This window comes from Peromyscus californicus, unplaced genomic scaffold (genome assembly GCF_007827085.1).
Source record: "Peromyscus californicus insignis strain IS unplaced genomic scaffold, ASM782708v3 Scaffold_8__1_contigs__length_139910024, whole genome shotgun sequence".
In the NCBI taxonomy this organism is placed as follows: Eukaryota; Metazoa; Chordata; class Mammalia; order Rodentia; family Cricetidae; genus Peromyscus; species Peromyscus californicus.
The window spans coordinates 43,648,305-43,676,192 of record NW_026294606.1 but is presented as its reverse complement, the minus strand read 5'-3'; the positions used below and the strand labels follow the sequence as shown (position 1 = coordinate 43,676,192).

General features: G+C 43.3%; 2 protein-coding genes across 2 annotated transcripts in view; one reads left to right on the top strand and one right to left on the bottom strand.

The window, feature by feature from the left end:
• Positions 1-436, top strand: part of LOC128104523 (immunoglobulin alpha-2 heavy chain-like) — a 58,034-nt gene extending 57,598 nt beyond the window's left edge. Inside the window, exon 8 of the mRNA XM_052729488.1 lies at positions 364-436. Within this exon, the coding sequence (XP_052585448.1) occupies positions 364-436 (73 nt within the window). The remainder of the gene's footprint in view (positions 1-363) is intronic.
• Positions 437-1,504: 1,068 nt separating this feature from the next.
• The window catches only part of Stard3nl (STARD3 N-terminal like), a 41,732-nt gene continuing 15,348 nt past the window's right edge, over positions 1,505-27,888 (bottom strand). The window contains exons 2-9 of the mRNA XM_052727998.1: positions 21,141-21,423; positions 17,874-17,951; positions 17,261-17,338; positions 15,111-15,164; positions 14,882-14,999; positions 11,782-11,877; positions 2,908-2,981; positions 1,505-1,975 (exon numbers count right to left, since the gene is read on the bottom strand). Coding sequence (XP_052583958.1) covers positions 2,923-2,981; positions 11,782-11,877; positions 14,882-14,999; positions 15,111-15,164; positions 17,261-17,338; positions 17,874-17,951; positions 21,141-21,365 — 708 coding nt within the window. The 5' untranslated portion in view covers positions 21,366-21,423 and the 3' untranslated portion in view covers positions 1,505-1,975; positions 2,908-2,922. The remainder of the gene's footprint in view (positions 1,976-2,907; positions 2,982-11,781; positions 11,878-14,881; positions 15,000-15,110; positions 15,165-17,260; positions 17,339-17,873; positions 17,952-21,140; positions 21,424-27,888) is intronic.

Genomic DNA, 27,888 nt, shown 5'->3' with positions numbered 1-27,888 from the left:
GTGTTAGAAGAGAAAATAAGGGCAGTTAAACCACAGCCAGCTCTGCTCGGTTTCAAAAGGCCATGGCTAGTGGTGGGGGGAAAAAATCTAGTTTCATTGTGTGGGAGGTGGCTGTCAAGCTCAAGAGCTACAGTAAGGGCGGCAGGACTCCCTGGGGTGCACACTCAGTGCTCCCTGCTTCAGTTGGAATCTGATGCCCAGGACTATACGATAGGTCTCTGATCATTCCCTCGGACGCTCTAAGAAACACAGAAGGTTCTCTGTAGCACCAACATCACCTAAGCTTCTTGGGGGGTGGGGGGTGGGGAGTGGGTCTGAGGCCCTTCATTTACAGCTGCTGACACTTTACTCTTTTTCAATCAGAATGCAGAGGGTGCAAGATGTGCATTCTGATTCCAGTGGACAAAGACGTGGGCCACAGGAATGTGACTTATGAACAAAGAAATGGACGTCAACTCAATGCTACTGAAACAGTCATCTTTCCAAGATGCGTGTGTGCGCATATGTATGCGTGTGTGTGTGTGTGTGAGAGAGAGAGAGAGAGACAGGGAAAGAGAGAGAGAGAGAGAGAGAGAGAGAGAGAGAGAGAGAGAGAGAGAGAGAGAGAGAGATCAGAGGCATCGCAGCAAGGCTAACTGTAGGATAGCAGTATGCAGGAATGAGAAGCCAGAGAACAAACAGGCTGAGTGCAGAGTTGACACCCAAGCCCCAGGGCTCATCTGTCCTGTCCCAGAGGAAGCATGACTACAGCTGAGATACCCTCTCCAGGATCTCAGTGTCTGATCTGTTTCACAATCACATACATACACTGTCCACCGGTGTCTGTGATCGGTCAACTTCTTCACATGGCTGCACTGTTCCCAAGAGAGGACTGGCCACATCTACTGGCTCAGGCCAGCACTCTAGCAGTGTTCTCAGCACTGACGTGTGACTAGAAGTATATACTGCTCCACTCCTGACACACGAAATTGCCACCGAGTTTGTTTCATCAAGTTCCTGAGGTCCTGTCCCAAGAGCACACCCGGAGAGTTCCCTCTACTCTGAGTGGCCCTTCTTGGTTGCACCCCAGCCTCCTTCCTTGTGGTACCGCCGAGGTGGGCATACTCTCAGAACAGTGCAGATCCGGGACTGATCTGCACTGAATCTTTTTCCACGCAAGCTTGCAGCATCACGGCTGCACTGCACGTAGTTAACTTTCCTAGAGCGACAGTCAATGATGGAGACTCAGTCTGTCCCTCTGGGAAGCTGAAAGTAAATTTGGAAAAACAGTTGATGATGTAAATTAATTCATATTAATCCAAGCTAAGTAAACACCCAAGAAAAGTGGCAGCAAAGGCATCCACGCCCTTTGCAGGAGCCGTGGAGGTAAGCTATGAGACCCCTATCTCAGAACAAGATATTCCAGTAGAACCACACAAATCGCAGGACAATGGTTTCTATGTCCCTCCTCCTTCTGTAACCCCACCACTCCTGGCCAAATACATAACATATATAAAGCAAACAGTCAATTTGATATGTTGGATTTATTATTTTAAAATTGTATAAAGAGCACATGTGCATGAGTTTAAAAACACAAGTGAAATGTAAGGAGTTAAAAAAGAAATACAAAAGAAATCTGAGACACGAAACAAAAAAAAATACATTCTGTGAATTGAAATAAAAATGTATCTCACTTACTACAAAATTGTTATTTCAATATATTAAGCAGTCTTTTGATTCAGATGCAGCACAAAACTGAGTTATTCATTTATCAGGTCAGACCGAGACTCACAGAAGAGAGGAAGGACCACAGCACGACCCAATGGCCGCAGGCAGGGATGATGTAAGTGGAGGTGGAGCAATGTCCATGAGGTATCGCCATAAATAAATTCCTTAGCTCATCAACACCCAGCAGTGAGCAGATCCACCATTTCCTGTCGGGGAAACCCGTCTCCACCTGTTTTCCTAGGATGACTTGCAGTGAGGGTTCTTCACACTTAGACAAAGAGTGGAGACAAATATTGAGTAGTGGTTGGACCCCAGTGCTATGCTGTCTACCAGTTTCCCAAGTCTGTACTGCAGGTGACAGAGACTCATAAAGGACAGCATGACAGCAGAGCTTTACTTTAAAGGGTTTCACAAGAAGTCTGACTATTTCATGTTGACAGTTCTGACTCTTGTGTCCAGCTGCTGTGGCGTGCTGTGTGCTAACACTGACGGGGACACAGGGTTCGTCTGCTCTTGTATGGCCTGAGCAAGCAACCTCTGTGCCTGCCCTTGTTTCCAGAACCACAGTCTGACTGCCTCTTCCCTGGTGGCTATGGCTAGAAGTGCTGCTGCCCTTTGCCTCCTGCTTACTGTCCTTGCATGGAGGATGTTGAAATGACTTCCGTGTCATTTGAAGACACTCACCAATGTCCATGCTGAGTTCACAGCTTTCCTATCAGAAGCACTAACACCCTTAAGATGCATTCCTGTAGGAAACCGCAGAAGTCTCTGGGGTACAACTAGGTGGACCTGAGATCAGGTCATGCTGTGCTACCCCAGACAAGCTCCTCACCTACCCTCTCCATCCCAAGTGTGACATGGAGGTAACAGCAATCCCGTACCTCACAGGATCACTGACCTCAAAACATGACAAGGTAACAATTGTTTGAAGCAAGCCAACACTCAGCATTGACATTCTGGCTAAGATAATGCTCATTTTCTTAGAAACGTGGGTCTCTGGGGATCTTTCAAACTATGTATTCCCAGCCCATACAGTGTGAAGGCCTCGCCCTGAGTAAGGTGCAGTTATTACATATACACAAGCAGAACAAGCCTGACCCTGCTTGGCTGCACACTCCGAGACACTTCCTTCAAATCTACCCAAAGGAAATATCCACATTTAAACACTTTGCTGGTACAATTTCACTTAAGTACACTTACTTCATAGAGCAGAACTCATAGTTCTAAAAGCGGTTTCTCGCTGTCCTGTTTTTCCTCAGCTTCTTCTTCAGAACCTAGGAGGTGGGAAAGAAAAGGAAAAACAAGGTCTCATTATATTAATATTACAAACTTCTTCACTGTAATGTAGACATAAATTCATAAAAGTCTATGTAAAAGATACATGTTTAATCTTCAAGAGACTGAAATTAATAAACTGCCATTTTAAAGTTTGACCTTCGGTTCTATAGGAGGAAACTTCAAACACCACTTATACCTATAGCTTGATGAAATGGATTCACTTATGTACTAGTCAAAGGAACTCACATACCATGAATTATCAGCTGTTGGTTTTCATCTGCCTCTTTGTTAAGACTTGTCAGTTTTAAACTTTATTTTGTATGTATAGGTGTTTTGTCTGCATATATGGCTGTGCAGCACATGCATGCCTAAACATGGGTGGTGGAGCTCCTAGAACTGAAGCTGCAGACAGTTGTGAGCTGCTCTGTGGGTGCTGGGAATTGAATCCAGGTACTTTGGAATGGCAGCCAGTGAGGAATCTCTCTAGCCCCACTGTGAATACATTCTTAAGTGTAAATTATACTTAATTTAGGTGTATTTAAAAACCACTGCACAGGCTGAACTGGGCACAGTGATGGCTCCAAACGCTGAAGGAAGGTGCTGCCAAGTGGTCACATGCCCAGGGACCACCAACTAGCTCTTCTGCACAGATGGTTTTCAGCCTTAGGTTTTTCTACAATTGAACAAGCCATCTAGCTCTAAAATTCCTTTCTTTGGATCAATACTAAATAAAAATACTATTTGTCATCAAGACTTTTTCTCTAAAGATCAGAAATCAGAGCTACTTGTCTGAGTTATATTTCTGTGAAATAACTTGCACTCATTTAAAACTAATTTATATGTAACATATAACAACATGAAAATTATTATAAAAGCAAATTCATAACAAATAGTTAAATAAGTTTGCACACTCTAAACTTGAATATGTCAAAATTAAAAAGTCAAATGTATATATACAAAGGAGAAACACATATTTTTGAATATTTCAAAATGTCCACAGTCAAATGATAGTAACTAGTGTTTAATTCATAACTCCACAAACAGAATCTTGCTTTTACTGTAGGAAATACAGGCACAGGGGGGTGAAATCACACACATACAACTAGAAGAAAACACCATGAGCTGTGAATTCTGACACTGCTCTGTAGTTTGATGGACAGGTCAGCTTTGAGTTTTTATGGAAGTGTGTATTATTCTCATAATCAAGGAGGGATTTTAAGAAGGAGAATGAGAAAAGTAAGGCTCAGGTGAGGAGGTGCAGGCAGCCTCGTGGACTGCAGTAACTGTAAGATGATGTGCTCTCGGGGCGTCTTTTGATTCTACTCGATAAAGCAGAGAACAAGCATGGTACAGGGGAAGGCATGGTGGAGAATCTTACGGCTGTGCCTCACATTTTAACCTCGCGAATGTTAACCATTTCGGGTGAATTTGGAGTGACTAGGTAAAGGTAAAATGGTGAGGCTTCACCTCCAGCCCACCAACTGCTTACTGTAGTTGATGGAGCCTCTGGGTGGGCTATTGCGTTTCAATGTGGGGGTCGGGGGAGCACACGCAGAAGGCTGGGCAGAAGGCTGTTCAAACTGCGTTCCTGCTCTCAGGCTCAACTGACAGCTGCCTGGCCAATGGCATGAACGAGGGTTTATGTCTTGGGTCTTCTACATACAGCTCCATTCTGCCACTTGGCAGAGGAGAGGGGCTAGTCCAGGGGCTTGAGCCTGACTTCTGCCTAGTCACTGGATACCACCAAACACGGTGGAGTCCAGAGACTTCTGGGAAGTGAGGCTTCAAAAAGAAATCGAGAATGTAAGAGTCAGAGGCTGGGGACGAGTGCTGTGAAATTCTGTCCACAAGGCATGACCTTTCACACACATGAACACCCAGCAGCTGCTGCTACCCGCACAAGATCAAGCAAGTAAAAATGCTAGTGTGGAAGGAGGAGGGCACCTAAGGGCCCACCCTCGTGAAGGAGCATCTGGCAGTAGGTGGCTTCTGGGGTAGGGAGAGTTGCTTTTTAGGGGGTTGACTGTCCATGCCCGATGGATTACTGTACACCCCAACACCCTGCCCAAATGCGCAGCACCAACTGGACTCAGTGGACTGAAGAGAAAAGAGAAGGTCAAGCTGCGAAGCAGATGTGCTGGAGGCGCTCACAGAGGGAGGGAGTGCGGCTACATCTTAGACACAGGAAGTCTTCAAAGAATAAACACAAGTTTCTTAAAACTTAGACAAGTTTAAAATCAAGTTTTTCAGAAAAGGGAAACAAAACACATACAAGAGAAGTAGCATTATTCCACATAGTGCAATTTCATGGTTAATTTACTAAGCGAACAAAGCTGTCCTTTTGAGAAAGGAAAAAAAATTACAAATTTAGAACTGCAATACTATACAGTCAACAAAATGCAACAGAAATTATAGGGAGTGTTATTTTAAAAACACAACAGGCTAATGTGATCCTTCTGAAAAAGACAGACAAAAAGTCAAAACAACTCTCTGTGTGCCTCCAAATACCGTATCTAAGCAGGAAGACACCAAAACAGCAGTAATAAATAGTCAAAGGACACACAGAATCAACTTAAGAAAGTAAAGAAAAGCCATAACAAAAAGCAACCAGAGACTGTCAAGAAGGGTAAATATTAAACTGAACAGAGACTGGGAAAACAAGTCCTACAAGGGAAAGCTGAAGAGTCGGAGTATCTGTGAGAAGGGATTCCGGAAAGCAAGAGCAGGCAGCAGGAGCATCTGGCTTCACTAGGAAGTGACAACAGCCGAAGAGACCACAGGACATGTGCACTGGGGACAGCGGGGATCACGAAGATGTTTGAAGAATTCTAGCCAAATTTTCCTGGGTTCGTTGAGAGCCACCACCTCCCGGATCTAATGGGCTGGAGAAGTGTGAAAACGGACCTACACAAAGGGCCCCCTCACCAGCCTGTTGGTAAGCAGGGAGCCCAGGAAATCAGCAGGTCAGAATGTATGGGACACCAGGAAAGCAAGGCCTAGAAGACACTACAGCTTTAAATGACCGTATCACACAGTAAGAAAGGTCTCGAGTCAACCAAGCAAAACTAAGTGACTCTTTTAAAAAGGAGAAAGAGAATGTGCTAAACCCAATCCAAAAGGAGTCAGAGAAATAACTGACTTAGCATACTTACAGCAAATGACTTTTAACAAGTGGCAAGTGGGTTCAGTGGGGAGTCACTGTTTTATTAACTGTTTCAAGGACAAATGGACAGACAGCCAACATCAAAAGAAGGTACATGTAGTCCTTTATTTCTTCTATAGATGAAAAGTAATTAATATATTATAATCCTAAAAAAATGCAAAACCAAACAAATGAAGATACCCAAATCTTAATTGAAACTTCTAGATAGAAACCACAGGAAAATTCCTTTATGACCCAGAGTGAAGGTAACGAGATCTTAGATATGTCTACAAATACACTATCCTCAAAAGAGCAAACCCATAAACTAGGCTTAATTGTTGTTAAAGCATAATGCTTGAGAAGAGCACAGGACAGGCACCCCATGGCAGTGGGCCTGAAGACAGTCGGCCCAGGACAAATGCTTCAGCCTTGCTCAGAGAAGCTTCCTTCTGCTGCCAACAGAGGTAAATGGAGATCTCACAGCTGCGCAGGGTGCTGAGAACAAGCCAGTGCTGAGTGCTCAGTCCTATCGAGGACATCCAAGGCTCAGAGACCACCATGGGAAAAGGGCAGAACACTTATGAGACCCACGATAGGCAAGGGGACAGGAATGACTACCTGATGGGTGTGATATGGATGATGCAATAATGAACTCACTGCAGCTGCAGCTGCCTGCACAAGACTGGGAAGATCAGCAGTCAATCATGAATGGGGAGGCTCGGGGCCCTGCTCCTCCCTGGAGAGCTACTGAATGTTGGTGGCTACTGGGGAAGGGGTAGTCATTGTCTTCAGTAGTGTGGCCACTGGTGAAGTCCCCATGCCCCAGTGGACAGCGTCACACCTGTGCTCACAAGGGCTCTGGGTAAAACCAGTAGGTCACATAACCAAGCAAAAAGACATGAGACTGGGGGAGGAGGGCAGTGGGAGTGTGATCAGACTGTGTTATATAAAGGCTTGGGATTATCAAATAATTTATAAAGTGCAAAGACATATAAACAATGTGGAACAGAAATGTGGAAAACATGTCACTAGGGACACGTAAGTTAAATCACAATGGGTACCTCTTTAGTTTTGGTAGACTACCAAAACCAAAAATGTGCAAACAGCATTGAGTGTTGGCAAAGATTCAGAGAGAATAAAGTCAATAGCCACTGCCTGAAGAACATAAGAAATAAAGGACTTCAAAGAGCAGCATATGAACAGTTCTGGAGACATTTACCATACAGCTCAATAAATCCTTTAAAAGTCCATCCAAGAACGTAAATTTCCAAACACATATGTAGCTGCTCACAGCTCCATTTCTTCTACTAGTTCAAACTGCAAAATGTGAAGTGCCACTGACTAACAAATGGTGTAGTGTCACCCCGTAAAAAGGACAAGAATGACACTTGCTGGAGTGCTGTCCATTTCCTAGAACTTTCCACTGGAAAAGCAGCTGAGTGCAGGAACCACACTGCCTGACCACTGCTAGCAAATGTCCAGGAGACATGGTATCAAGACAGGAGGCAGAACAACAGTCCCCTTAGGCTGAGACACAGAGGCCAAGGAGCTAAGGGCAACCAGGCATGAAAAGTTTACTGGTGTAAGAAAATGGCCTAAAATTATCACTAACCATAACCCCATGGTAATCCCCCCCAAAGACCACTAGGTGGTAGTAGACATCACAAAGAGAAGGCCCTGCATCCTGAAAGCTTGGTGGCGAAGAAAGGCTTCATTCAATTATACATTCACAAAAGATAAATTTATTTATAGTGTGGAAAGTTATATATACCTCTATTGAGCTTAAAACACCTATTAATTAATAACCCCGGCAATGAGTTGTAAATGCATTAAATCCATTCCCTATACAAAGGGTGACGACCTAATTAGAGTCCTTCTGAGGGATAAAGGATCCTAATATCACATCTGGGTGACAAGAACGAGGCAAGGCTCACTCTCAATCAGGTTCCATGAGTACTCGTGGAATTTTAGTGCCTTTAACGGGACTGGCACAGAATAATATTACACAATTGGAGATATTCATCTATCCATCCGTCCGTCCATCCATCCGTCCGTGCATACGTCTGTCCATCCATCCATCCATCTATCCATCCATCTATCCATCCATCCATCCATCCACCTATCCATCCATCCATCCATCCATCCATCCATCCATCCATCCATCCATCCATCCATCTGCTTCACTAGGATCAAACCCATGGTTTTCCACATACTACAGACAACACTAAACTAGACATCTTCAGTTACAAACTAGTCTGCCCTTCAAAACCAGACTTTCCACAGGGGTAAAGAACTGTCCTGACCTGAGCGTCCCACATTGTTCATTGCTGCTCTCTGACCACATTCAGCCCCGTCACTCGGCACCTGGAGGACTTGCCTCCCTCCTCTGAGCACAGCACGTACAAGCATCAGGCCATTGTCAGACCCAACAGTAAGCTCGTGAGCAAAGCATTGGCAGTCCAAGCAATACATCTGCTAGGACGTGCTCACCTCCTAATGCCCACTCTAAACTTCAAGTCGTCTTTTCTTTAGAAAAGAAGAAAACACTCTCATTTATACTTCCTTCAATTCCCTCCTCTACTTTACTCCACCCTCCACCAGACGGAAACCTCTCACGTGCCAGGTCATAGTTTGAGTGCTGGGAACCAAGGCAAGCAGGCAGCCCAGTCTCCCGACACACCAGTCTCTGAGGGCAAGCAGTACTGCTCACTCTCAGCGCTGTGAGAGATACAGGAGAGAACAGTTCCAGCACATGACCTTCTGCAGTAATTTTACTGTTTTCCAAATTGAACATTCAGATAATAAATGTAACACAAGAAAGCAAGCCCTTTGAGCATCCACCTCCGTTCACCACTACTAAGGTGCATCTTGTGTAAGTAAATACACAGCCACCTGAAGGAACATTACAGAATTGTTTCTGGTCTCACTGTCATCATAACCCAGCGTAGTTCCCCCAGAAGACCACTAGGTGGTGGCAGACATCACAGACAGAGGCCCCACATTGGTCTGGAAAGACTGAAAGGGAAGAACTGCTTCATGGTATTACTGGCCTAGTGATCTGAGCACCTTGTTAAGAAAACAAACTGGTATTGAGAAACTGCATCAGCATGGGGAAACTAAGCTAAAATAGTTACATTTGAATTAGATTATAAATCTCATTTTTCAAACAAGTCCTATGACATAAACTATCTGAATCAAATACTCATTATTAAGTAGTAAAATGTTTCACCTTTAATTCTACTTTCTGCAGCTTCGATATGATACCAACATACATCTGTACTTCACAGGGTCTATGATTTTTCCATTTCAGGCTGTCTTAGATCCCACACCAATAATACACAACGTAAATAATTGCAAGTTCCTCTAGTTAACACTACACAGGGATGCCGGGCGGTGGTGGCGCACGCCTTTAATCCCAGCACTCGGGAGGCAGAGCCAGGCGGATCTCTGTGAGTTCGAGGCCAGCCTGGTCTACAGAGTGAGATCCAGGAAAGGCGCAAAGCTACACAGAGAAACCCTGTCTCGAAAAACCAAAAAAAAATAAAAAATAAACACTACACAGGGTTGCACCTTCCGTTATTTCCATAATCCTTTCTGCCTGTTAGTAGAATTTAAAATGTTCCCTCTATATAATGTTGGGACTACAACAATGTAGCCTCTAACTCAAGTTACATCACAGGGGCAGAGGCAGACCAATTGACTGCTAGAGACAGGACAGAGGGCAGAGGGTGGAGGGTTATAGACTGGAGCTAGAGGTTCAAGGATACCCTACCCAAGAGAGCAGGAGGGTGGGCAGGTGGGGAAGGCTGAGTGGAGGTTCTTGGAGCTTTGGCTAGAGCTAGAATGTTCAGAACAGAAGCATCAAGATGCACGATGGTCTGCAGGCTTTGGAGCCAACCTTTTCTGGAAAGTTAAGAAAAAGGCGGCAGGTGAGAGGTGGGGCAGGGAGTGAGAGGGGCCAACAGAGGCGATTTTGGCCAGGTTACTAAAGGCTTTGGGCAGGGAGCTTTTGGCCCAGCTACTCTGGCACTTCCACTGACATGGAAAGCTGTAAGCATGCAGGTATGGGCATGGACTCTCACACTGGGGCCAGCACTGGGCCCAGCACCACCACTGCCTGTGATGCTGGCACACATCTGTTCCGTGCCTGACCCTGCTCTTCTCTACACTGCTACAACAAGCTCGCCTCACCGAGTGGTTATAATATGTGAATGAGTGAACACCAGCAGATCCCTGGTACCCGGTACTTGCCTGTAAAGTTCTAGCAACTTAAAAACATTTTTTATATTGTATCAAAATAAATGTAAATAAAATCAAACATTTAAGACATTTTTTACCTCACCCACTATAGCATTTTAACCATTTTGAAGTGGTCCATGCAGTGGTATTCAGGTTCACATTACTTTGCACCCATCAACGGGATTCATCGGCACAACTTCCTCCATCCTGGGCAACCACTATTTTACTGACTCTTGGGATCTGACCTCACTGGTAACCTTAGTAACGGGAATCTTGCAAGTATTAGATTTTTTGCATCTGGCTTATTTTATTTCACATATTCTGCTCAAGGTTCATAGATGTTGTGGCATGGGTCAGAATTTAATTCCTTTTTAAGGCTATAGTATGGTCCACTGGGTGGATACGTCAAATTTTATGTGTTCACCTGTTGATAGCTACTGTATACAATGCTGCTGTGGTTACAGGACTCACTGTGTCTCTTGAGTTTGTTTTCCTTTCTCTTGGTCAGACAGCCAGAGAAGCAACTGTTGAGTGATATCATAATTATATGTTGAATTTTGTCAGCAAACACCATGCTGTTTTCTATGGGGCTGCACCGTTTTGTCCTCTCAACTGTTGGGCATACAGGTTTGACTTGTTCCATGTCCTCACCAGAGGGGATTTTTAAAAATAATACTACATTAACAGAGTACAGTGATACCTTAGTATAGTTTTTGCTTGCATTTTTCCCAAAGATTATTGGTGGTGGCATGCTTCCACATAGAACTGGTTTTCTGCATACCTCCCTAGGAAAACATTATTCTAGAATTTTGTGCAGTTTTGGTCAGGACCTGTTGCTGCTGCTATAGTTAAGTGCATCGTTATTTTTGAGAGCACTCTGGCAGCTGGTTATTGAGAAGCAAACCCAGTAGCTGTGCAGAGAGGAAGTGGCAGACAGTAAACCAAGAAATGGTATCTGGTTGGAACCGGTAGAAATGGTGTGACTTGAAGCAGAGGATGCAGGCAGAAGAACATAGGCTAATCAAAAGCCTATGGATGATGAGGCATCAGCCATGGGAGAGGGAGGCAGTCTTGAGACACTTCCTGAAGGGAGCACTTAGATGGAGCTGCCTCTCTCAGCCATGAGCAATCCTAGAGGAAGGCTGGTTTGGGGATGGAGGGATGAGGACAGAATCGAGTCTGCTCCCTTCTTCCTTTTTTCTGGGACATACATACATCACAAGTTCCAGTATCCATGCCATCCAGGACTTCTGTCTTTGGAACTGCCTCACTCGTCTCCTGGGAGACTCTCCTACTCAGTTCTACATCATGGCATGCTCAGTACCTGCTGAACAGCCTGGGAAATAGACAGGGCAGGAGAGGGGAACTGGAGAGGCTTCAAGACAGACCAACGCAAATGTAAACGATTGCTTTACCTGCTTCAGACTCAGGCGGGGAGTAGAACTGACCATCAGAAAGTCCTGCAGGGATGAGGACTGCCCTCTCCGATGCATCCTGAACTAGCAGGAGTCCTGGGAGAGAAGAAATGCATATGCTAAGAACCACACAGCCTTCCTGCTATCTTCCTGGCAAGATTAACTGTTATAATATGGTATTTCAATACATCAAATAAACTATTAGCAAAACAAGGTACTTTGAAAATCTTTCAACCATCAAATAAAGATTTCATTAATAAACTACACATCAGCCCTGTGAAGATTAAAGAAAAACAGAAAACAAATAGTTTTAATAATCATTTCCAATTACTTCTGGGCTCACTATTCAAAGTTTCAATCCCTTGAGTATTCTCATTTCCCCACAAACATCAACACCAACTTCAAAACCAAACACTAAGTGAAATCAAAACTGAGCCAGCATGGGCAAATAGTCTACCATCTAGACTTGGTTAGGGAAACAGCAGATGCCAAAGGTAATGCCTACATGGCCTTTTACCACTATGTAGAGTGCTGCAGATAATAAATTGTTATTTACTTTACTTTGAAATATTTTTTAAACTATGTGAGTATGTGCATGCACGTGCTACAGGATGCCTGTGTATCTGTGTCTGTTGGAGTATGTTCATGTGGATGCAGGTATTCACAGACCCAGAAGAGGGCATCTGGCCCCTAGAAGCAGGAGTTACAGTCAGTTGTGAGCCACCCTATTCGGGTGCTGGGAACCAAACTCAGGTCCTCTGTAAGAGCAGGTCACACTCTTAACAGTGGAACTACCTCTCTGGCCCTGGTGTCTATTTAAATTTTCTCAAAGAAAAACACGGTTTCAAAAAGCAGAAAGAGGAGTGACAGAACCTCATATGAGGAGGAAGACTGTCCACCTTTGAAGCTTTTATGCTTAAATCAGTGTCAGTGTTAGGAACTGTGGTAGCAAGTACCTGGCGACACAGCAGATACCAGGGACGTGTCCTATGTACCACCACAATGAAGGCAGATGCTGCTTTAAACTTCATGAAATCTGTTCTCATTTTTAACATAAAAATCACTTTACTGCAATAAACTCACAAATCAAAACATCATGCAGCAGATGAGTGTAGCCACTCAAGAAACACTTGCCCAGCCCTGAACTTTGTACCTCTCTATGAACTTCTTTCTTTCTGTATCAGTTACATTTTACATTTATTCAAATGGAACTGAAAAAAGGTAGCTAAAACCACAGTCCTGTGTCCTTACTGCACTGTCCTTTCTCAGCACCTAACACTACCTTTCCTGCTCACCTTTCTACATGGTATAACGGATCTACAGATGTATTTATGTGTGCAAATAAATATATGTATATATAATAACATGTATACACTATAGGCTAGAATCTATGTATGAGGGAGAATATGGTTTTTATTGGGTGACTTTGCTTAATGCTCACATTTCTAAAATTTTTTTCACGTTTATTTGTGCGTGTGTGCCTGTGTGGGGGTGAGCATGTGCCCCGGTGTACAACCAGAAGCCAATTTGTGAGAGTCGGTTCCCTCCTTCTACCAAGGGTTCCGGGGACTGAATTCCGGCCATCAGACTTGGCAGCAGGCATCCTTACTCACAGGCATCTCTCCAGCCTTTGCGTTCAGCTTTGTTACATACTGGGAAAGAGCCATATAACCATTCAAACCTCAGTTATGTGGACACTTGACATGTTTTCAACAATGTTCAGTTTGATGTTTATAGATAATAAAAAGTGGCCTCCCGACACTAACTTGACACTCCCCTTCTATGCTGGAAGGACACAGGATGGCAAAAGAATCTTGGATCACTGTTAGTATGCTCTGTAAATTCACTTTTGAATTCAAATTCTTTTTCAGTTCTCTGTTAAGGAAATTTTTCAAATCAAACTTCAAATGTGAAGTGATTCTTGATCCTGTTGCTTTTGGAGCTATAATTACGTTTAACTTTCTATAAAATACAAGATTTTTTTTTTCCTGTTAGGGCAAATTGAGCCAGATGCTGGGAAAGGGTCCAACAGGGATATATCTGAAGCAGCATGCCTAGCTAAACTGAGTTCTGATCCACTTCCCTCCCAGAGGGGTGGGCAGCACTGTGTCTCTACTAAAGGTTTCAACAGAGAAGAACCCAGGCCAGTAACCAACCACACGGCTCTCAATGGACCGTTTGACCTTTCTCCTGAACACCCTAGTTCACTGGAGACCATGTGGTTGTGTAATAACTTTGTTAGATCTTAGAAGAATATGACGCCAGATGTCACCCACCCACTCCAAGGAGGACAGTGGAAGGCTGCAAGGGCAGGGCTCTGCTATAGCCAGAGTTCCACTCTAAACTCCAAATGGACCACCATGGTCCCATGCCAGGCACCTAACTGTCTGACCTATTTGTGACCTGTCCTAAGCCTGCTGTATACACTGCAATCACCTAACTGTCTGCTCTATTTGTGACCCATCCTACACCTGCTGTATACACTGCGATCACCTGCCTGCTCTATTTGTGACCCAACCAAGCCTGCTGTATACACTGCGATCACCTAACTGTCTGCTCTATTTGTGACCCAACCAAGCCTGCTGTATACACTGCGATCACCTAACTGTCTGCTCTATTTGTGACCCAACCAAGCCTGCTGTATACACTGCGATATGGCACTTTGCAGAGCCACTCTTCAAAACTGCTTCTTCCATTCACTTAAAATGGGTTCGCCACCTCTGCCCCTGAAAGGCACAGTTCTGTTCTGTACAAATGCTTAGGGACCTATGAGGATCATTATAGTGAGAAAAGATCAAGCCTGACAGGGAGAAGGAAGTAGTGGCTACTCTTTGTTATTTTATGAGTCTGTTGACCAGAGGCCACACCTTCCAGGGGAAGCCTGGTCCAGCAGCCAGAAAGAGGAGCCACTTTGCCACTATGCACTCACCTATCCACCCATGCTTCCCTTAGTTCTGACACAGCCACTGAGGACATGTACCCAACTGCCTCAGTTTGGTCTCTGAAGCTTCCCTCATAGTAAGAAGCCACATCAGTTCCCTGCAGTGTGGTATGTGCAAGCCTGGGAGGCTTAAAGTGAAAAACAAAAACAAAAACTTACTGTTTTCTTCTTCTGCCTCTTGAGGCAACACTTTGAAATCCAGGAACCACGTCTCAATCCAGGCGAGGATGAAGGAAATGATGGGCAACACATAGCCAAATGCCCCTTGAGAGAAAAGCTGGAGAACAGGTGGTGTTGAGGGAAAGTAGTCACCACCAGCTCCCACAGGAAGGAGAGAGGGCTTCATCATGGCACAGGCAAAGGGGCAGGGAAGGAGAGCCACACATACCTTTGAGAGGATCACTTTTGCTAATAAAAAGGCACTGGTCACTGCTGTCGTCAACTGCAAGACACACAACACAACACTCCTCAAACAGGGCACTTCACACTGTGACACTTCACACTGTGACACTTCACACTGTGAGGGCACCTCAGCAAACTGCCCAGCCTGGCTACTTTCCACGTTATCTGTGCTCTCCCACACACCAACTCTGGGGAAAATGGGTTTTCTGTGGCACACAATCTGGGAGGCTGTATACAACATTCCTTCCCTTGAACTGTAGAACTTCCCAACTACTGTGTTGGGAAACTTCTGTCAGCACAAGGCACAACTCTAAGACACTTGAGAAGAGAAAGGTGACATGCATGGACAGGGCTCTCCCCGGGATTGTGAATGTCAGAGCAATCCCGCCATGCTGAGCGCCGATGCTCCCTCTTCCAACTGAGACTTTAGCACGGTGAAGCCTAAGGACAGTGAATGGCAGAAATGACTAAAGTGACTGGCGGGATGCAGGCCAGGACGCACTGTTTGTCTCTAAGTACGAAGCAGACACACTCACCAAAGTACTTCACTGAGAGAAAACATTTCTGTGTCAGACAGTAATTGACTTTAAAGACTGATACCAATTGCTCTTAGGTGACTTGGCTGATTTCCCCTCCCTGCAAACATATTAAATAATCAGAAACAAAAATAGGATTTGACCATTCCTTATTTACACTATCTAAGATGTAACACAGTACCATTCGAATCTAAGCTGAAATCTATTTGAAAATGAAAGCAGGTACTTTACTGTGACTCCCTGCACATATCTGTGCAAAGCTCTTCCACAACACATGCTGAAATGGATAGTCTCGCAAACATGAGTCTAATGGAAACTGTGGAATAGAATGTCCCAAATGCAGAATGTTACGGAAAAACAGAAAGATGTAATGATCAAAACTACCATGATGTCAGCAAAAGAGAGGGGACTCAGGCTTGCTGAATTGGTCAGTTACATCCTAGAAATGAGACTCCATACATCCGAAAGGCTGACCTGCACCTTGTGATGTGGAAGGCGGCACAGGCAGAGCCGGCCCTGGATGCCTATCTCCTGGGCAGTATGGCTCCTTCTTGTACCAGCTCAGTGGAGACTGCTACTGCTGGATGTCAACTTGCTCCTGAGCTCCCTCTAGTGTAAGGAGCTCAACAGCTCTGCACCTGTCCTGTCTGCCTCACTAGGTTTGTGAGAAGGGATGAACAGCATTCAGGACACCCCTGGACACGGCAAAAATGATGCAGGCAGCCAATGACTCGAACATTCAGCTTCTTAATATTTACTGAAAATGAACAGAATGTGCCCAGCCTCTGTGCTAGATGCAAGGAACGAGACTGGGCAGTGGTCCACCAGTCTGGAGAACCCAAAGGAACAAAAGGACGAGAGTAACAATGGCTTTTCCTGCTTTGACAGTTGGTTAACATGACTAAGGACGTGCTGGGATTACAATCCCTTAACAGAGAAACCTCTGAGCATGTCTGTGAGGATGTACAGAAGGGGGAAGACCGACTCTGAATGTGGGCAGCAGTGTTCATGGGCTGGGGTCTAACATCGAATACAAAGGAGAAAGTGAGCCGAGCACCAGCATTCATCTCTCTGCTTCCTGACTGTGGATGCCATGTGACCAGCGGCCTCAAACCCCACGTATGCCTTCCCACCTGTAAATGGACTATACCCCAAACTGTAAGCAAAATACAGTCTTCCCTTCTCATGTTGCTTATGTCCCTTCAATAAAAGTAACTAATATAGAGTAAAAGTAACTAATACAGACCATGGATTGAGGGCACGGGGTAGTGGGGGGTTATCATCAAAAGCTGGGCATTTTCCACACACCTCAGTTGGAGGCACTGCCATCCACTCTTATCTGCGGGGGAGGAGGAGATGCCTGGCCAGTGCTTACTCCTGGGCCTCTAGACTCCTCTCTAATGGCCATGCCAGTAACTGAACTGGACGTTTTCATCGCGGTAAGACCCTGGTAAATTAAGCCTACCACAGTGAGGGAAGAAGAGGACTTAGAAAACACTGGTAAAATTAGAGCTCATTAAAATCCTGTTTCCTCTCATTAGTTTGCTGTGAGCACGCTGGCCACCAGCCTTGGCAGCGACCCACGATGCCACACACTTACCGCTATTGCCCACCAATGGCGCAGTCTGCATACAGCATATCCAAGTATCAGCACTTTAAATCGAAAAACTGCCAAAAGCTGAGGAGAGAAATGGTAAGAAATGACACATAAAAATATGTAAAAAAAAATATAAAGCAGCTTCAATTTACTACTGTTTTTCTGACTCAGCTGGCGGATAGCCCAGAGAGGCTCGGGTCCTAGACCGCCACATGGAAGTATAGAACCGCGGCCCTAGATCCTTCCAGCCAAGGTTTCAAATCAAGTCCCTATTATCAATATAAATAGGAAGACAGAAAAGAACACAGAGAGGGACTAGCTCTTCCTCCCAGGGACCAGGACCTGTCAGTGTGTTCTGCTGCAGCTCGGGAGAGGATGGGCGTGGGGAGGGCTCTTTCCACTGGCCTTCCTTGTCTCTCATTTACCATCTCTTTTCTTGTACCATCAACCTCTCAGTGGGACAGAGAACACTGAGTGAGCAGGTAAAGCAGAGAGAAGAAACATGAGCACTGCTCAAAGGGGGGAAAAACGGCACTGCATCTACGGCCTGTTTCAAGGGAGCTTGCCTCCTGGTGCCCGTTTCATCCCACCTGAATCAAGAGATGAAAACACTCACAAATATATCAAAGTAAGAGGAGTAGTAGTCATAATGAATCACTTCCCTCTTCAGTGTGTTCTCGATGCCTCCATTCACCTAGGAGAAGCAAAATGAGGAGAGAAGTGGGTGAGAATCAAACAGCAAGGTTTCGATATGCTGCCCTGCATACCTCCTTGGAACCCAGAAATGTTCAAAGATGGAATAAAAAAAACTCTATCAGTCTGAGTTGTCTTCATAGATTTCTTGAAAGAGTCAGGGACCCTGATCTTACAGCAGTCATCCCCAAGGCCAGTTGCCATGACACAGAACATATGTGCCAACATTTTCTGTGGCTAGTTTTGTTTTAATTTGCTTTTGACATTTAAAATTGGACACTCTTATAGATATTCTTGTATTTAAAAAATAGGATAGATTTAATCGACAATCATATATAAAATAGTTACATCAAATAATAATAAAATCCAACAGGATAACCTTTTTGTTTGTTCTTCATACTATCAAAATGAATTGTAAATGACCAAGTACAGAATTATAGATTAAACTATGCAGAGTAATACATTTTTTAAAAAATAATCAAGTAGGAGTCATACTCCAGGGCATTTACATAGCCCAGGAAGGCTCTCAGCCCTGGGCTGTGGCTCAGCCTGGTCAATTCAAGTTCCTGATTACAAATTAACTCCTAACAGACAGATAGTCTGAACAAAGGATAGAACATTTAAATAGGCAACTGGCTAAGAATAAAGAACCATTTCACAAGGTTCTAGAGCTGTTCACCTTGGAATAGAAATGGTCACATAGAAAGGGAGGTCTTAGATATTCCATTGACGTGCATTTGCTACAGGAATGGAGGCAAAGCATGAACACTACTCTGTGCATCACAAGTCTTGAGCAGTTTAGGGTTCTGAGTGACAAGTGTTCATCAGCTACAGACCTACTTGGTTATCGATCTGCACAAGTGAAGCGCAAAAGAAAAGAGAAGGCATATACAAGTAGTTACCTTGCCTCACCTCACACTGTGTCTCTGCCAACTACACAAAGTTGCTGCCCAGAATATTAAAAGAATAGTTACTTCCAGTGGCCCAAGCAAGGAAGGTTTTCTAGCACAGACATCTCCCTCCTGCGTCTGTTTCCTGGGTGCACACTGGCCAGGGGAAATGCTTTTCTTTACTACTTGGGTGCACTGTATTTTGACTCTCTATTGTCTATAAGCAGAGTTCTTACAGTCTATATCTGCGACCGAAACTTGTACTTTAAATCCTTAATTCACAATCTTTGGTTCAGGGGTTCTCAAATAGACCAGTTACAGCTTAAACCAAATCCCTTCCTAATCATCTTTCTAGAATAAACTGAGCATCCCTTATCCCTACATCTGAATCTGAACTGCTTCAAAATCTGAGCTTTCTAAGTACACACACCCTGCAAGTGGGAACTTCCACACTTGACCTCAGGTGAAGGGTCTCAGTTCAACCTCAGGTCCACTAAGAGTATAATCTGGCCATCAGACTATGCAAATAAAGTATAAATAAATAAACTTGTCATTGCACTGGGTCTCATTCCCTAGATATCTTACTATGTGTATGCAAATATTCTAATACCCGCAAACTCCGGAGTCTGAAGCACTTCTGAGCCCAAGCACCTTGGGTAAGGACAGTGTGCCTATACTGGGCTCCATTAACAGCGTGATCCTAAACACTGGGGTGGATACAAATCGACTTTCCACAAGTCTGCCACCACCTCCTGACTGTGCCTCTCAGATGAGTTCTTTCTTCCTAGTTAGGCACTCGAGTGGCATTCCTTCACCAGCTACTGACTGTATTCTTGCTGCCAACCTGCCTCTAGCTTAATCCAGCTGCTCACCATTACTGCAGTGATCTTCATGCATTCACGAAGTATCTGCTGGGAACCTATTGAGTGCCTGGCATTGTTCCAAATACAGGAAATACTTCAGTAAGTAAAACAATGTCTGTCTTCAGGAGCTTGCCATTGTGTAAAAGACAACAACAAAGAATTACAATGCACATATACAAGAGACTGACAGAATAATCATGACATTTACATGGATACCAGCACAACAGGATCTCACCAGCTCCAAGAGGATACAGGAAACCAGTAATTTAATGCAGAAGGAACACTACTACAGCAGTCTTAAGATAGATAGGAGCCTGTTCCAGTCTGAAAGTAGGAGGCCAGAATGGCTGAGGAATAAAACGAACCACTGACAGAAAAAGGAGACAGTGTTTTCACAGAGCAGGGTCTTCCAGAAGGGCTCAGGTCAGGTGGTGGAGAACACAAGCAATCAGACCCAAGGCTTTGAGAAACAACAGGGTTAAACAAATGTACTATTACAACAACTTCCACCTGTTTATTTTAATTTTATTAATGTACAACAGAGAATTTAAAATAATATATGTTAAAGTTTGCATTATATTTCTATTTGATAGCACTGACATAGGTAACTACTGGGCAACATAATTGCATAGTTCTCCAAATTATTCTAGAACATGTTCAATAGAATATGAAGAAAAAAACCTCTTTTGCAAAATCTTAAGGGAATTAAAAAGCAGACATAGCAGAGAATGCCTATTTCAGAAGCATTTTACACATATATTTTAATATTAAAAATTATCTTATGTATATGGGTGCTTTGTTGCCTGAATATATGTTTATGCACCATGTGTGCGCCTGGTGCCCTCAGAGGCTAGAAGAGGGCATCAGATCCCCTGGTACCAGTGTTAACAGATGTGTGAGCCACCATGTTGTTGCTGAGACTAGAACCTGGGCCCTCTGGAAGAACGGCCAGTATTCCTAACCACTGAGCCATCTCTCCACCCCCAAAATTTTGTTTTTAAGAGGAATATCTTGTAAGTTTTTAATCTAAAAAGACCCAGGAAATGATTCTTTTTGCCTGTTAAGCCAGGTTTTGCTCAACTACTCAAGCCGAGTACTGATGTGAAAAAATAAGCCTGCGCACAGTGAGCACAGAGGGCCATGTCCTCAGGAAGCTTCGTAAAGACAGACAGCAGAATGTGCCCCACAGGACAAATTATTATTAAGCAAAGCACCAGGAATTCCAATTTCATAATCCCAGAAGTGAATTCTAAGTTCACTAGGTGTACTTCACACACTAACACTAAAAAGTAGAAAAAGCTTAAGTCAGCTGGAGATAGGCAACACTGCATCATGAAAAAAAAAAGATGGAATTCACTAAATAAGACAAAATGATGAGAAAAAAATTGAAACTTTTGTACCTCTGGAAACAAGAAGTCATGAACAAAATCAACTTACATTTAACTCTATTATCCACAATAATGTTACAAATAAGAGGTCAAAGGTGACAAAGAGACAGAAAGTCCTCCTGACATCCGATATGCCTTTCTTTTCCCTTCCTTCATAGGACTCGATCCTGGCCATGAGCTGTGCAGGGTTGATGGAATGGATGTCCCGCAGAGAAGCGTGTGAGCTCTGGCTCCCAGTCAGAGTATTTTCCATGTCTTCTGGCAGGTGGTTCATCCTGGAGGAGGATTGAAGGAGTCTCCATCCAACTCTACCATCCCTAGTGAGAAGCAACCTGCAGAGGACAAAAGAGAAAACCCAGGTTAAACCTATGCTGCTGTCATACAAGCATGCTACCCTCATCAGTAGGAGATTCAGCCTAACTGAGCCACACTGCTCTGTCATAACACATTGATGTTTGGACAGAAAAAAAGAGGAAGTAAAATAAGAAGCAACAGGTGTACTCAATATTATTAAGTGGCTGCTTTAGAAAAGAATGTCAACGACGAGGAAAACAAAGTTACAGTAGGAAACCGTGAAGACAGGCTATTAAGCACAATGCCAAAGCATTCCCTGGAACCTGAAGCCAGCTTTCTTACCACACCAGCAGGTAAATCTCCATGGTCTTGTTATCACCCGTGGGCTAGGAAGCCATATACCAAACTGCTTCCCAGATGGCGGGCCACCACATAAACTAGCTATAAATTAGTAATTGTTTTCTACCAAAAAGACATCATTAAACTTAGCATTTCCCCATCACCTCTTCATAAACAAGTATATTATCTGGGCATCTTCTTAGGAAGGTAAGATTTATACCCCCAGAAGTCCAGCACTATGCAAACACCAGATTGATAATTACAGAAGTTATGGTCCCATACAGGGGTTCCCCAAGACCTGGGGTGCTTCATTCTAAAATACAACTGAAGAGAAGTAATCTAAATGAGCAGGTTCCTCAAAGGTGGGGTGAGGTCACTGAACAGAAACAGTGGGTGGTTGCAGTGCTGGGCACTCCAGCTTTGCATCCAGTGGCACCTCTCCCTGTGGGGGGAGTACGTTTGTGCTTCTGGATCCACCGATATTCATGTTTTGCTTTGTCATGACTGTGGACAGAAAGTTGGGTGGTAGTTGTGTTCAAACTCATGTGTTCACCTTTCGAATTGTCACATGACTAACAGCATTTAGACCAAGATCAGTTTTAGGATGAAACAGAATTTGAAAACAGAGTGCTAAGATTTCCCCAAGGCAGTGTGGTCTCATTTCAGTCCTACTCACTTCTCAGAATTCTCTCTCCTTCCACTGGTCAGTGCTCTCTACTTTCCCACTCTCAGGTACAAAAGTCCTCTCCATACATTTGTATCATGTGGTGGCATAATATAACAGACTGTTTTTAAAGCAAGTTAATAATATGAACTGGTATTTAAAAATATACTTCTTGCTATAGTAACTCTACTTTTAGAGGTTTAAAGGAAATGAACCAAACCACAGACATTTAATGCAAAAGCTAAGCTACAGCATTGGAAGTCAGTTAGTAGTTGCCTCGGAGGAAGACAGGGACACAGTGACCGGAGGCTGAAAGCAGGAGTGTGTCGAGAGAACTTAGTAAAGTTCTACCTTTGACCCTGTGTTCACCTGGTAGTTCTACATTTATGTGCATGTACACGTATGTGGAGCCTTTCAATAAACTTTCCATTGAAAACTTTAATCATAAAATAAATATCTATAATAGTCTCAATCAGAAAATTAACCTGCTACTTAATAAAAGGAACAATTAAAGTGTTACCTGGAATAACCATGTAAGACTGATTTAAACGGATCCTTTATCAAGCCTTTATAATGAGTTAGGATAATGCTTAGATTACAATAGCTGGATTAAAACTCTAATGCTAAATGGAGCACATACATGTGTGTGTATATATATATATACACACACACACATATATATATATAGAAAACTATAAAATAATTCCTTATTTATGATATAACGGAAGCTAGCAAAGATTATCTGAGTGAGATTTTATTTTCTCCTTTCACTTGTTCCTCAGTTTTCAAAAGTACTTTGTACACAGTCTGTTTAAAACAGGAAGAACTAAGTCCACATGTCACACTGTTAGGATTCAGAACAGAATCGGTCAAGCATCTATACAGCCCTCTTATTTTCTTCCAGATAATGTCACTGGGTGACATTAGCTCACAGTGTTTGGGCTGCTTGTCTCCTCAGAATCGGCAAATCAGCAAACTATCTTAACCTCTGTAGGAATCAACTTCAGCGTGTTGTGAAAAGAAAGCCATGCTTTAAGATTTGAAAATATTTGCATGTCTTCTTTGTCAATTAGGTCAACAGCATCCTACTATTGGCTGAACAGACAAATTATGTAAACTTAAAACAACCTTTATTTGTTCTGAAGCTCACAGGCCTTCACATTCCCAGCTGAGCAATTCTGCCTCCCGCACCTTGATTTCAAGTCGTGTCAGAGCTAGGTCTGCCCTGTCTGCCACACTCCTTACACCAGGGAGACCACAGGCATTTTCCTGTCCTGAAAGACGGCAGGAGTACAGAAGACAAGACAGGCCATATCAGCACATTTAAAGTCTCATACTCATTATTTTGCTCACATTAAGTCAGCCAAAGCATGTTTGTGGAAGTTTTACTAGAACTCCGCCAGTCCATTTGTACTGTCTTGGATGCTTTCATATCATAACACCAGGAATGAATGACAAACATCTGCAGAAGAAACTCTAGGGTCTACAAAGCTGAAAATATTTCCTGTGCTTTTTTTTTCTTTTCTAGAAAGTCTAATGGTTTCTTCTCAAGGAAGATCTGGCTGAGACATGAAGTGACAGTGTCAATGTCTGAATAGGTTAAATGATCAATGTCAGTTTCTAATGGCTATTCTGATTCAGGGGACAGCAAAACCACGTGAGCATCTATCTGTATGTTCCCCAGATTACTCTGCTGATACATCCATTAAACACAAATGATCCTATCTGATGGAGAGGCCACTCGAGAAATGCTTGCAGATAGAACATGCTACCCTGCACAGTGCATGTGTGCAGCGCTCTCGCTCTCTCTCTCTCCCTCCCTCCCTCCCTCTCTCTCTCTCTTTTTAAAATTCTTCTCTCATATGTTACATCCTGACCACAGTTTCTCCTCCCTACCCTCTCTCCCAGATTCACCCCCCATCTCCCCTCAGAAAAGAGCAGACCTCCCAGGGACACCAGCCAAACATGGCACAACAGGCAACAAAAAGACCAGGCATATACCATCGCATCAAGGATGAGGCAACCCAGCAAGAGGAAAAGGGTCCCACAAGTAGGCAACAGAGTCAGCGACTACCTCTGTTCCCATTGTCATAAATCCCACAAGAACCCCAAGTTACTCAGCCATAACACATATGCAGAGGACCTAGGTCAGACTCCTCTAGGCTCCCTGATCTCTGTGTGCCCCCCATGAGTCCTGGTCAATTGATGCTGTGGGTCGTGTTCTTGTGATGTCCCTGACCCCTCTAGTTCCTCCAATCCTTCCTTCCCCTCCTCCACAGGACTCCCCAAGATCTGCCTATTGTTTGGCTCTGGGGCATCTGCTCCCATCAGTTGCTAGATGAAATCTTTCTGGTCTCTTGGATGAGGATTCTGCTAGGCTCTGGTTCCAGAGCACTCTGCAGGTAGGACAAACTGTAGACTGAAATTTTTGTGGCTGGGTTGGTGTCCCAGTTACTCCACGTGAGGAGGCCTTGCTTGATTACAGAAGATGGATAGTTCAGACTCCGTGCCCCCCATTACTAGGAATCCTTGGTAGAGTTACTCTTGTAAATTTCATGGACTTTCCACTGCACTAGGTTTCCACCTCACCCCCAAAATGCCCCCAATTCCAATCATTTCTCCCAGTATTTTCTCCTCCCCCCAGAAGTTGAACCCTCCTGTTCCCAACCCCACCCACTCTCAGGCCACACCCAGAATTTATTCTATTTCCCCTTCCCATGGAGACCCTTACATACCTCCTTATTCCCTCTTTACTTAGCCTCTCTGGGTCTTTGAACCATAGTATGACTATCTTTTACTTTACAGCCAATATCCACTTAGAAGCAAGTACATACTGTCTGTCTTTATAAGCAAGTATGATAAAAACTTCAAGTCTTTAAAGAAGGAAATTGAAGAAGATGTCAGAAGAGGAAATGATCTCCCATGTTCATGGATCGGTATGATTAATATAGCAAAAATGGCCCTCCTACCAAAAGCAATCTACAGATTCAATGCAATCCCCATCAAAATTCCAACACAATTCTTTACAGACTGTGACAAAACAATATTCAACTTCATATGGAAAAACAAAAAACCCAAGATAGATAAAACAATCCTGTACAATAAAAGAACTTCCAGAGGTATCGCCATCCCTGATTTCAAGCTGTGCTACAGAGCTGTAGTAATAAACCCGCATGGTATTGGCATAAAAACAGACACTATGATCAATGGAATTGAATCAAAGACCACGATGTAAATCCACACACCTACGGACACTTGTTTTTTGATAAAGAAGCCAGAATTGCACAATGGAAAAAGAAAGCACCTTCAACAAATGGTGCTGGTCCAACTGGTTCTCAGTATGTAGAAGAATGCAAATCGATCCATATCTGTCACCCTGCAAAAAACTCAAGTCCACATGGATCAAAGACCTCCATATAAATCCAAATACACTGAACCTGATAGAGGAGAAAATGAGGAATGGCCTTGAACGCACTAGCACAGGAGACAACATCATGAATTGTACAGTGTTTCCTTTACCTATATGACTGAACCTGCAGCAATATTATCCCACCTATCCCACAGTTTCCTCAGGAAAGAGAGAGCACACAAAGACCCTTTCTGCTTCCAGGGACGTGTTTGCATCTTCCAGGTCATTTTACTCCATCTGTCCCCACGCTGTATGGAAAGTGGAGATGAGCTTCAACCCCATCTGCTGCCACACAAAAGTGACAACACCCAGACAATAAAGAGCCACCACTACTGCAAGTGGTGGAAGAGCAGGATCGACAATGGATGGAGATGCAATAATAAAATCCATTATTTTGTATACTGATTGAAAAAATGAAGGACTTTTACCTCTGTACCTAATGTTTTGTAGAAATGCCATAAAATAGGGAGAGGGAGCTTGCCTTGCTTAATAGTGGCAGCCAGTTTACTAAACCATCATAATCCCTAACTACATTCTAAACATTTGTCCTTCTTATACCCACAGATAAGCACAGTCCTCACGCCCTCACCAAGGAAATACCTCTTTGGAACAGATGGAGACCATTACAGAAAACCACAACCAATTAAAATGCAGAATTGTGGAGCCAGATCCAATGAATACAAAACCCTCTCAGGGATCAATGCTAAAGAGAGGGCAGAAGGACTGCAGGAGCCAGAGGATCAGGGAATTGCTGTGAGATGGTGTCTCCCATGAATGTCAGGAGCTACAGTCATAAAGTCTCATGAATATGACTACCCTGAGGTGAACAAGGACAATAACAATGGCCACACTAACATGGAGAGCATGGATGGGGAAAGCCCATGAGGCCTCTACTACACAAAGAACCACAGGAAACTAAGGAATGCTGAGTGGAGAATAATTGGTTATTCTAATTGGTTACCTAATACAAAATAGCCAGCCCCAAAAACATTCATACAAGAATACTATACAGACTGCACAGGTTGTGTTCATGGATTTAGAAATAAATGTATATGTGTTTATATATCTAGAAATATATAAGTATCTGTATATATATATATATATATGTAACGAAAAATAATGAAAAAAGGGATCATAAATTTGAAAAAGAATAAGAGATATACAGAAAGGTTTACAGGGAGGAAAGGGAAGGGATAAATGATATAGTAATATTATAATCTCAAAAAATAAAAGAAAATTTAAGTTTTTTTTTAAAGAAATGCAAAGATGAGGACGCAATCTTGAAATAGAACCAAACTAGAAGGCTATGTATCTTAAAGGATTTCCCTAAAGTTTCAGCAATCAAAACAGCATGCCACTAGGTTAAGGATAGATGAATAGATCATGGATATAGGTAGGCCCCATATAGATCTACATGTATATGGGCATTTGACTTTTGATAAAGATATCAATGCAGTGGAGTGGAGAAATAAAGCTTGTTTTCAGAAAGGTATGCTAGGACAACCATATAAAAATTGAAAAAAAATAATAAATTTCAACCTCCACCTTATATCATGTAAAAAAAAAAACTAATTCAAGATGGATCATAGACCTAAACACAGACATTAGGAATATAAACCATGAGTGGGGCATCAGGGGCTGGAAGAAGTGAGTGGGAGAGGAAGATCGGCAATGTAAGGAGATGTAACAATAAAATCCAGTATTTTGTATGCTAATTGAAAGAACAAAGGCTTTCTATCTATGCATCTATTAGAGCCTGTGGAGAACACTTTTAGAATCTTTTTATAAACATGGAGTTCTTAGAAAAGACTAAAAACAAAATCTCATGACTATTTAAAAAAAAATTGTGCAGGTTATCTTGAAAGACCACCTACTATCCAATCTGAGACAGTGGGAACATGGATGTAAGTATGACTAATAACAGCATGGTTGGAATTCATGCTGGAAAAAACCTAAATCTTAATAGGTTACGGCTACATTGTAAAACAGATGATTAGGCAGAAGGTCAGATAAACAAGTAGGAGGAAGAAAATTAGAAAAGCTAGTTTACAAGTCTCAGTGCAGGGATTCTCTAGGCAAGAAACATTAGTA